Source organism: Poromitra crassiceps, assembly GCF_964638095.1.
Source record: "Poromitra crassiceps genome assembly, chromosome: 5".
Taxonomy (NCBI): domain Eukaryota; kingdom Metazoa; phylum Chordata; class Actinopteri; order Beryciformes; family Melamphaidae; genus Poromitra; species Poromitra crassiceps.
In genome coordinates, this window is record NC_139642.1 from 51,410,873 (window position 1) to 51,423,068 (window position 12,196).

Consider the following 12,196-nt stretch of genomic DNA (forward strand, 5'->3'; position numbering starts at 1 on the left):
ATCAAGGGAACCCTTTGAAAATAGTTCTTCTCCTTGCCAAAATTTAGCCTAACTTTGGAACGTTATTTAGCCCCCTTCCCGGCAAGGTAGCATGACATGGTTGTGTATGCCTCAGGGTACGGTGACCAGACGTTCTGCCTTGGCCGGGACGGTCCTGACTTCAGCATGCCAATCCTGAATCCAGAGTAATCTCTGTCGGGACGCTAATGTCCCGGTTTTCAACATTCACTACCAAATTGTCCCGGTCTCCACCACAATTAAAATAATAATAATAATAATGATCGTATTATACTTGTTCTTCAGTGCTTAGATCGACGTTTATCATGTTCTGTCATGTGGAATGAAGTTGAATGAACCTTCCTATGAAAAAAGTGAGCTGTGAGAAGCAGAGAGCTGCCAGGACCTGCAGCGCTACAAAATGCAGCCAAAATCAAAGCTCATGAGATCATGAGAAGACGTATCACTCTGCCCCTACGATTTTTTTTTTCATTATGTGTTCTGTTCAGCAAATCATTCCACTGACGTTTTGGCCCCCAAAGAAAGATTGTAATGGCTTACATTCTGATGCAGGACTTTGTACCGATACCCAGGAAAATATCGATACTCAATACCATTTTCGATACCACGGGAAGGGGGGATGACGACACATCAAGAGGCATAAAAATAAAGTTAGACAGATGGACGGACAGACACACACTTCTCCATAATCTAGGCCTGATAAAACTTTGAATTTAGACAGCAGATTAGCCCTGCTCTAGCCATCACAACACGTTTAGCTTGTTGAAGCAACAGATACCCACCAATGATAGGGAGGGAACAATCAGTAATTTTTTTCATTAAAAGAAAGCACTGTATCCGTACTATCGATACTATCGATACTTTTGACAACCCTAGGGCAGAGTGACGCCTCCTGACTTGGCTGGCTGGCAACACTGTTTGATGGGCCAAATCTATGCGTACATTGTGTGTGTGTGTGTGTGTGTGTGTGTGTGTGTGTGTGTGTGTGTGTGTGTGTGTTAGAGCGAGCGAGAGGGGAGCGATAACAGATGCTGTGGGTCATTGGCAAGAACAATGGGCAGTGTATTTGTTTTTGAGTGAGTTTATATATTACACTCCCCCAACTGTCCCGGTTTGTGGTTTGATAATGTGGTCACCATCTAGTTTCATATGATACAAGACCAACTTCACTCTGGCTTTAAAACTAAGCCTGCTACAGTCATTTGATTTGTGACACTTTAGCCACTTCTAAACATGAAGTCTGGACCACGGCCGGTTAGTCAGGGCAGGATATTTGCCCGTTTTACCCTTCTAGACATGAGGGATCTTTATTTCTAAACATGGGTAATAAATGTTGCGTTTTTTTTTCTGGCCAATGGCGAGTAGAGCGGGTGGGGGAAGCACGTGGGGGGAGGCGAGGAGTGGGGTGGGGTGTGGCAGGGCATGACGCATAAATTGTGCTGCAGAGGAGAGCCTGATGGCAGGAATTGGCAATGCCCAAAACGCGTGCACAGGTCTCCATACACTGCATCCACAACACAACATCTCTGCCCAACATGTTCCTCCACTACTCCATAATGCACATATCTCACTGAATCGGGAGATTAATGGGAGAATTTACCAATCGGGAGCACAGCAGGAGAAAGGGTTAAAAATAGGGAGGCTCCAACAAAAATCGGCAGCGTTGGCAGGTATACACGTCTCGCGTCTCACCTGCAGTACCACCAAGGCCCACCGGTGGCACACTTTGGGAATCACTGGTCTTTCTCAGTAAAGCCTGTGTCTTACCTCCTGTACTCAGACACCAGCTTAATCAGGTCATCTGTGGAAATCTTGTTGCTCTCCTGTTTGTAGAGAGGCGAGAAACGAGACTCCCTGTCCAATGTCCCCTGGTTGTCCTTAAACACCGACCTATAATAGAATGAATTAGACACCGGTAAATAGACGCTGCCTGGTCAATTTCAGATGTTAGCCTGACACTAAATTAGGTTAAGACTCACAAAGAGTACAGCAGACATGCTTTTCAAGTGTTTAAACAATCAGAACCTCTAAACACTGCAACTGACCTGATGGACCAGGCAAACGGCATACGGTACTTTCCCAGTTTACTGCAGAACTGTTTGTTGGATTTCAACGTCTTCTGAACAGTCTGTGAAAGACACAAGCGAGAAAGACAGACAGATGGAAATGTTACCCAAGAGTCACATTATTCTTGAATTCTGCGGGATGTGATCAACCCTAAATACTGGTTGACGTAGACGAGTGACAGAATAAATCAGAGGTTGTTTAATACAGTAACTCTGGCAGCAGGTTACATGTCTGGTGATTCACTTATAGCCCTCTAAACAAAGACCACATGGCGCACTGCCAGGGGGGGAAGCAAGGGAACATATTGGATCGAATCTAGGAAAAACCTAATTTCTAACCCATCTAACTGGCATGCGATGATGAAGATAAACTGGTCGGGACTTACAGGAAAAGCACTTCATAACTGTCACGCAAACAACTGTTTGAATAGATGAGGCCATTCCCGTCACAATAAAGGGCCCTTACAGCATGTTTCAGAAGCCATTTTTCCCAGCAAGCGTTGGTGATGATGGTGGTGAACACTACAGTCCAACGTTTGGACAAACCTGATTGAATTTAATGTTTTTTATTATCATCTTAAGGCAATTTTGATCTAACGGCTTATGCTTAAAATTCTTGACCCCCCCGACATATAGTTGATCCTATGTATGAATTTCTTTCCAGAGCCTTTGCCTCTGAATCAAGGCAAAGGGCGGCTACCTTAAAGAATCTAAAATGTAAGATAGTTTGAATTTGTTTCACACTTTTTTGGTCACTGCGTAATTCCACTTGTGTTATTTATTTCATGGTTTTCATGTCTTTACTATTCTTCTAAAATTTTAAAAATAGTACAAATAAAAAATAAGTGCATGTGTAAAAACTTTCAACTGGTAGTGTATCAAATGTATTGAGACAGAATACAGTAGCGCTGATCAATGTAAATATAGATGCAGTGGAAGTGAGAATAACAATGAATCTAAATAAATAAATACATTTTGCTGACCTTGCTCGAATCTGCATTCTTGATATAAGGCTCCACCCCACAAGCAATATTTCCCATCAGAACCTTTTCCACCCGGGCCACCATCACTATGTCTGTGTGGGGGTTGGTCACTGAGAAGATGGCCTGCATGGGCAGCAATGGATAGACACATTTAGACACATATCACAGGGTAACTTCAGGGTACAGTATGTACAACAAAATTTAAGTGTGCTTTCCCTTTTTTATGAATGAACCAATATGTTCAGATAACACAATCAAATACACCTACACTCAATTTTATGAAACTGTAAGCATAAACACAAACGTGCAAACTGTTTGCGAATCTATACAATGTAAGAACTTATTCTTGCACCTGGTCGGGGAAGCATAGCCAGTGGTCCAGATCCGAGCTGAGGTAACAGTCTCCTGGCTTCTTCTCAGCAGGGGAGCTCAGGCCATTCTCTAGCCCCGGTCCCGGTCCCGTCCCTGGACCCCCTGTCCCGTTACTGCAGCCTCCCAGCATCTGACGCACTGCCTCGTGGTTGAGCTCTACGTGGAAGTCTGCCGACACCTTCCTTCCCTCACGCACATCCAGCAGGACCAGCGACACAAAGAAGGGCTCAATCTGGTGGGACAGAAGCATTATATTGGATAAAACAACATACTGAACTGTGACTACACATTAAACAAAAGATTCATCCAAATGCTAACTGGGCAAACACACCAGCTCCGAAAGTGCTGCCAAGCAGAAAGTCAGCTCGAGCAGAAACCTGGCCGTTCGCACCAGACGTGATTTGCTTTGCTCCGTGCTGGTGACAACTTGTACTGACTTCCTGCCTGGGTTGACACAAACGTTCGTGGCTCGCGGAAAACAAATAGACCGACCAGATGCCAAAACTGCCGTGGCCGGTCTGAACGGTCTAATCTGTTAACAAGGATGCTGAAAGGGAACTGGCTGTGCTTCCAGGTGCACCAGACTGTCTTTCAGGCATAAGAATACATACTATTAAGGTCAGGTAGTTATAGTATGTCCAAGTCAAATGAATTGTGAAAGCACCACTCAGCGATAGCCTCTTTGATTATGATTATGATTCTTATGATTTCATTATTACCCTTCCCTGCTTTTTATATTGCTTACTTACTAAATTATGGCCTGTGCCATCACAACTAATTTCACACTAACACATTAGAGACAAAATCCCCACATTAAGCATTTTTGAACAAACATCTGAAAGTGTAGGTCTGCCCAGGGTGTTTGGAATCCTCACATTGGTGATGGGTCCAGTTTCCGTCTCGTTGATGCAGCCTTGTAGCGTGAGGTTGAGGGATCGACAGGTGGTCATGAACCTTCTGCCCAGCTTCTCCTCAAACGGCCGCACTGCTGCGCTCTCAACTGAGGGATATTCTCCCCGCGGGCTCCTCAAGACCTGGGGCCGGCGACACACACATCGTTACGGGGAGGAACGCTTTACTCGATTTGATTGAACCAGGTTAGTCCCACAGAGAGTAAGAATCTCTTGTTCAAGGGAAACCTGGTCAAGAAAGCAGCATCATAACAGACATAGAAATGGCAGACGAACAACATATAGTAGTGCACAACGATGCATCAAGTCAATATAAGATTGAAGTCATGGTTGAGAAAGAGCAGGGTGAGGAAAGTGTGTACATACAGGAGTGTCGGGGTCGAGCGAGAACAGGTTCAACCTCTCTTCTCTCCTGGCAGAGCGAACCCCCTCCTCTGTCTCCGAGATATACTGTGACAGGAGAGAAACACACAAAGCAATTAAACAGAAACAATTAAAGAAACGGCATGATTTAAGAAAAAGTCTATTATGAGTAGTAGTAGTTTGTTCACTGGTACAACTGGGGCAGGTGTTCAAAACTATCATGAATTGTTAAATTAACTCTTGAGTGGACTCAACACTGGCATGTGTTGACACTTAAATCACAATTTAATTGTGCATGCATGTACAGGTATGTGTACATTGTGATAATGGGAAGTGTGGAGTGGAGAGTTATATTATTGTCTGGAAGAGAAGAGCTGCCAGCGCCAACCTTTGCTAACTCTGGATTGATGCCATTCTCTGTAGTTTCTTCATTCTCATGCAAACAGCCGTCACTCAGTGACAGGTCAAACACATCTGGAGAGAGAACAGACTACAGGTCAAAAACATCTGGAGAGAGAACAGATGACAGGTCAAACACATCTGGAGAGAGAACAGATGACAGGTCAAACACATCTGGAGAGAGAACAGACGACAGGTCAAACACATCTGGAGAGAGAACAGACGACAGGTCAAACACATCTGGAGAGAGAACAGATGACGGGTCAAACACATCTGGAGAGAGAACAGACGACAGGTCAAACACATCTGGAGAGAGAACAGACGACAGGTCAAACACATCTGGAGAGAGGACAGATGACAGGTCAAACACATCTGGAGAGAGAACAGACGACAGGTCAAACACATCTGGAGAGAGAACAGACTACAGGTCAAAAACATCTGGAGAGAGAACAGATGACAGGTCAAACACATCTGGAGAGAGAACAGATGACAGGTCAAACACATCTGGAGAGAGAACAGACGACAGGTCAAACACATCTGGAGAGAGAACAGACGACAGGTCAAACACATCTGGAGAGAGAACAGATGACGGGTCAAACACATCTGGAGAGAGAACAGACGACAGGTCAAACACATCTGGAGAGAGAACAGACGACAGGTCAAACACATCTGGAGAGAGGACAGATGACAGGTCAAACACATCTGGAGAGAGAACAGACGACAGGTCAAACACATCTGGAGAGAGAACAGATGACAGGTCAAACACATCTGGAGAGAGAACAGATGACAGGTCAAACACATCTGGAGAGAGAACAGACGACAGGTCAAACACATCTGGAGAGAGAACAGATGACAGGTCAAACACATCTGGAGAGAGAACAGATGACAGGTCAAACACATCTGGAGAGAGAACAGATGACAGGTCAAACACATCTGGAGAGAGAACAGATGACAGGTCAAACACATCTGGAGAGAGAACAGATGACAGGTCAAACACATCTGGAGAGAGAACAGATGACAGGTCAAACACATCTGGAGAGAGAACAGACGACAGGTCAAACACATCTGGAGAACAGATGACAGGTCAAACACATCTGGAGAACAGATGACAGGTCAAACACATCTGGAGAGAGAACAGATGACAGGTCAAACACATCTGGAGAGAGAACAGATGACAGGTCAAACACATCTGGAGAGAGAACAAACGACAGGTCAAACACATCTGGAGAGAGAACAGACGACAGGTCAAACACATCTGGAGAACAGATGACAGGTCAAACACATCTGGAGAACAGATGACAGGTCAAACACATCTGGAGAACAGATGACAGGTCAAACACATCTGGAGAACAGATGACAGGTCAAACACATCTGGAGAGAGAACAGATGACAGGTCAAACACATCTGGAGAACAGATGACAGGTCAAACACATCTGGAGAGAGAACAGATGACAGGTCAAACACATCTGGAGAACAGATGACAGGTCAAACACATCTGGAGAACAGATGACAGGTCAAACACATCTGGAGAACAGATGACAGGTCAAACACATCTGGAGAGAGAACAGATGACAGGTCAAACACATCTGGAGAGAGAACAAACGACAGGTCAAACACATCTGGAGAGAGAACAGATGACAGGTCAAACACATCTGGAGAACAGATGACAGGTCAAACACATCTGGAGAGAGAACAGATGACAGCTCAAACACATCTGGAGAGAGAACAGATGACAGGTCAAACACATCTGGAGAGAGAACAAACGACAGGTCAAACACATCTGGAGAGAGAACAGATGACAGGTCAAACACATCTGGAGAACAGATGACAGGTCAAACACATCTGGAGAGAGGACAAACGGCAGTCGGGGCTCCACTGAGCGCCTCCTGTTTATGACAAACGATGTGAATGAATGATTATGATCAACGATGTTGACCCCCATAGGTCAAGGGTCCTAGATCATTTTCTGAAAAGGTCAAGCAGTACAGTACAAGAGTCAGTCTGGGTATATCCAGCGCAAACTATAACAGGACTCCATCTCTCATATCCGCGGACACTAAAGCCGGCGAGCTTGTGGAGAGCATAACGTGCCTGCAGCTCCAGTATTCTCCCCAAAGGCCCTACCAAACAAAACGGCTCATTAATGTTAGGTCACCACTGGTACGCCTGGCCCTGATTTACAGTCATGCTAACAGACCACAGAGCCATGATGGCTGAGGCTATTACATCATCCCATCACTTCTCTCCATGCTCTGTCAGAGTGTGTTATGTTACAGGCTGTCTGTATTCCCATGCCCAGCCTCTCGCACACAGCTGGCACAGAAGCTTTAGTATTAGGGGATTCTGCTTTTTTATAAGGCACACGGGCTACTAAAACCAAGGTGGAGTTCTTGGTTGGTGTCAGGTCTCATTTCCTGATGTTCATGTTATGGATCCAGCCTCAACCCAGAGGTAATTCTCCCTTTAAGGCATGGCAAGATGACAGAAATCCTGTAGTAAGGTCAGGCCATGGAGAAGAAAAAGGCTATATTTCTGCTTACGCTCAGTATGAAATCATTCCTTTCTTAATGGCGCCACGATCTATTTATCTGGTGGAAATATTCGAAAATGTCCCGTTCTCCTCTGGACCAGCGATCGTGCTTCCCCGCACTATCCTTCCCCACGCCACATTTTCTTCAAATCCCACTCCAGGGTTTTAAATGCCCCGGAGGTAACCCCAATGTATTCCTTTCGGCATAGCAACGGAATCCGCCTCACCCTGCCGGTGGTCGGTGAGGTCCAGACTCTTGCGGTCTGGAGCAGGCCCGTCATGGGGACTGATCTGCAGGATGCGGGTCAAGGTGCTGATCCACTCCTCCATGTCCTGCTCGCTCTCCGCGGCCAGAACAAAGTACGTCACCTCGTTCATCTTCAGCTCAAATGCGTGCTTCCTCAGGCGGTTATTCTGTGGGGAGGGAGGGAGGGAGGGATACATACTGTAAATAAGCATGATTCGTGTAACATACACACACCAGCATCAAAGCTCCAGAAGTACACACCTGACACCATTTCAAAGAAAACCCCCAAATATCTTGACCCGGGTATGTAGTGTCTACCCTGGTAAGCCATCCTGATCACATGACCCGGGTATGTAGTGTCTACCCTGGTAAACCATCCTGATCACATGACCCGGGTATGTAGTGTCTACCCTGGTAAACCATCCTGATCACATGACCCGGGTATGTAGTGTCTACCCTGGTAAACCATCCTGATCACATGACCCGGGTATGTAGTGTCTAGCCTGGTAAACCATCCTGATCACATGACCCGGGTATGTAGTGTCTAGCCTGGTAAACCATCCTGATCACATGACCCGGGTATGCAGTGTCTAGCCTGGTAAACCATCCTGATCACATGACCCGGGTATGTAGTGTCTAGCCTGGTAAACCATCCTGATCACATGACCCGGGTATGTAGTGTCTAGCCTGGTAAGCCATCCTGATCACATGACCCGGGTATGTAGTGTCTAGCCTGGTAAACCATCCTGATCACATGACCCGGGTATGTAGTGTCTAGCCTGGTAAACCATCCTGATCACATGACCCGGGTATGTAGTGTCTAGCCTGGTAAACCATCCTGATCACATGACCCGGGTATGCAGTGTCTACCCTGGTAAGCCATCCTGATCACATGACCCGGGTATGTAGTGTCTAGCCTAGTAAACCATCCTGATCACATGACCCGGGTATGTAGTGTCTAGCCTCGAAGGCCATCCTGATCACGTGACCTCACAATCTGTTTCGTTCTGCGGATCAGTCTGGCCTCCAGCACGCCCACCAGCGATTTCCAGAAATTACAAAGTGCACGGACCAATCGGGGACCTGCCTCGTAGTGGAAAACGTAACCGTCCAATCAGGGACCCCGCTGGCAAAACAGTATGGCAGCTTCCGAAGCAAAGGAGCAGTAACGGTAACGTTGGTAGAGTAAACACAGTCATAAGTGCAGTTATGTTTATTTAATTTTATTTTGCATGTTTCTTTTAGCGGGGGGTTCATATCTGGAGGAACCCCCAGGGGAGCACAGGGAGAACAAGCAAACTCCACACAGAAAGGCCCTTTTTGAGGACCCCACCTGGGCCGTAGGCACTGAGGACATGGCAATGGGGACACACCCTCAGCGCCCACAGCGTCCCAGGTGGGAATCGAACCCAGGATCTTCTTGCTGTGTGAGGCGACAGCGCTACCACTGCACCACCGTGCACCCTGTACGTGCAGTTATTGCAGAATTAGACTCAATAACAACAATTAAAGGAGTATGCACCAGCAGAGTTTCTGTGCAGAAAAGACATTTTTGCCGTTCCTCCGACTGGATTAGGCGACGCTGATTGGCTGAAGGAGTTGTCTGTAAAGGCAAGTACTCCCACCCACTGAATGATGTGGACGGCTCAGAGTTCAGACTGATACATAGAGCGAAACAGATGTGAGATCAAGTTAGTATGCTTTTCAACAGGCTATGTAGTGTCATCATGCCCTATAATCCTGCTAAGAACTACATTACCCAGCAGTAAAACTATACACCATGCTTTTCAACAGGCTATGTAGTGTCATCATGCCCTATAATCCTGCTAAGAACTACATTACCCAGCAGTAAAACTATACACCATGCTTTTCAACAGGCTATGTAGTGTCATCATGCCCTATAATCCTGCTAAGAACTACATTACCCAGCAGTAAAACTATACACCATGCTTTTCAACAGGCTATGTAGTGTCATCATGCCCTATAATCCTGCTAAGAACTACATTACCCAGCAGTAAAACTATACACCATGCTTTTCAACAGGCTATGTAGTGTCATCATGCCCTATAATCCTGCTAAGAACTACATTACCCAGCAGTAAAACTATACACCATGCTTTTCAACAGGCTATGTAGTGTCATCATGCCCTATAATCCTGCTAAGAACTACATTACCCAGCAGTAAAACTATACACCATGCTTTTCAACAGGCTATGTAGTGTCATCATGCCCTATAATCCTGCTAAGAACTACATTACCCAGCAGTAAAACTATACACCATGCTTTTCAACAGGCTAGTGTCATCATGCCCTATAATCCTGCTAAGAACTACATTCTCCAGCAGTAAAACTATACACCATGCTTTTCAACAGGCTATGTAGTGTCATCATGCCCTATAATCCTGCTAAGAACTACATTCTCCAGCAGTAAAACTATACACCATGCTTTTCAACAGGCTATGTAGTGTCATCATGCCCTATAATCCTGCTAAGAACTACATTCTCCAGCAGTAAAACTATACAATACATCATGTCTCCTCATGAGGGATCCAAGTTACTCAGTTATCTCTGTTTCAGTTGGTCCATACAGCTCAACTTGACTTCAATACATTCTCTTTACTTTATACCCCTACACATTACTGCGTGTGTAGCTTGCACTGATCTGACTCTAAGTACATTAAATAACTGTAGCTATGGTTATAATATAGTTATGGTATAGTAATGGTTGAGCTAGATCAGGTGGAACATTTCTGTCTCCAGTGTGCTGCTGACTTAAAGGAACACTTTACCATTTTTTTTAACCTTACTGTATCTCCACGTGTCCTCGCTAATACACGCTGTGAGACGACATCATGTCTGTCTCCTCACTCTGTGTCTCAGAGACGGCCTGTGGGAAGTCCCAAAATTCACCCGCAGATGACATCATTGGCAGGTTTTTTTTTTTTTTTTTTTTGAGAGTACAATAACCAATAGATTGTGGCTTCCGGTGAGTCCACACATTATATTGTGGGGGAAACTAGTCTTAACACCACAATCACTAAGAAGCATGTGATTTATTAACATGCTCATTTTGATGGCAAATCTTCATAAATCTGTACCCAGGTTTTAATTGTTTTTAATTGAGATTAACACTCATTGATTCCCTGAAACACCATAGAAACAAAAAAGTATATACACTGTTGAACAGCTTTAAAATATCTAGAACCTTTGAGGTTGTCTTTCTAAGTTCATATGTATTTGTATTTGTGAAGCTACAACTGCTCTCTTCCTGGATTCTTGCTTCTGTCAGGTGGCGGGCAGTACAACCAGGAAGAGAACGGTTGTAGTTTCCACGAGTTGGAAGTCCCAAAGTTCAACCGCCGATGGCGTCATCACCAAGTGAATTTGAGGACTTCCCACAGCCTTCCTCTGAGACACTCCGCTGCCATCTCATAGGATGTATTAGTGAGGACCAATATGGAGAGAAGGTTAAAACATGTGTTCCTCTAGGAATGAATCAGCAAATGAGTTTGAGTGGGTTTACTATGCCTGAGTGTGTGTGACTGTGCATGCGTGCGTGCGTGTGTGTGTGTGTGTGTGTGTGTGTGTGTACTGGTTACATAAATGCGTATTTAAAACCCACCTGCACTACACCAGTGCATGAGTCGAGGAAAATGCATCCTTTGGGTTCCTTGGAGATCTTCTCGTCTTTGTAGAAGTTCATGATGTAGGAGTTGTCGGTCAACTGGGTCAGCTGAAAATACCTCCTTTTGAACGACTGCACAGACAGAAATAAGGTTCAAATATTTTAAATGGTGTTATGGACAACGTCATTGGCTATTAATCATTTTTTGACTATACATGACTCAACAAAACAGAAGAATTGGTCGCTGTCCAACTACTTTTGGAGCTCTCTGTAGCACAACAATAGCATTAGAATTCTCTCTTGGTCTATAGAGCCCCACTATGTGGCTCTGGATCTAATGAAGAGGGTGAAAAAGCAGAACCCAGACAGGTGACATGTGTGTGTGTGTATGAGAAGAGAGAGCAACACACACCACAGAGGACGAGATAGGGCCAGAGAGCCGAATTGACTATTTCCTCACCCGAACAGTGATACTATTGTTGACAGTGCTGTTAAAGTTCCCTTTGTACAGCCAGCCGGAGCGAAACACACCGATACCTCCCCCTCCTCCTCCTCCCCCGCCTCCTTTGGACGAGGACAGGGAGGTGGTATCCTGTAAAACACAAATCACTTCAGTCATAGATATGATCGCTTGGGCCGCTCATCCCTCTGGCACAGAGGAGCAGATGATCAATAGAGAAAGGT

General features: G+C 45.3%; 1 protein-coding gene across 7 annotated transcripts in view; it reads right to left on the reverse strand.

Annotated features, from left to right (window-relative positions):
* The window catches only part of dock10 (dedicator of cytokinesis 10), a 241,720-nt gene that overhangs the window by 28,718 nt on the left and 200,806 nt on the right, over positions 1-12,196 (reverse strand). For all 7 annotated transcript variants that reach the window (XM_083637499.1, XM_083637503.1, XM_083637502.1 and 4 more), the window contains exons 6-15: positions 11,973-12,104; positions 11,510-11,644; positions 7,870-8,056; positions 5,102-5,187; positions 4,717-4,800; positions 4,315-4,473; positions 3,420-3,671; positions 3,068-3,190; positions 2,064-2,146; positions 1,786-1,908 (exon numbers count right to left, since the gene is read on the reverse strand). In XM_083637499.1, the coding sequence (XP_083493625.1) occupies positions 1,786-1,908; positions 2,064-2,146; positions 3,068-3,190; positions 3,420-3,671; positions 4,315-4,473; positions 4,717-4,800; positions 5,102-5,187; positions 7,870-8,056; positions 11,510-11,644; positions 11,973-12,104 (1,364 nt within the window). The remainder of the gene's footprint in view (positions 1-1,785; positions 1,909-2,063; positions 2,147-3,067; positions 3,191-3,419; positions 3,672-4,314; positions 4,474-4,716; positions 4,801-5,101; positions 5,188-7,869; positions 8,057-11,509; positions 11,645-11,972; positions 12,105-12,196) is intronic.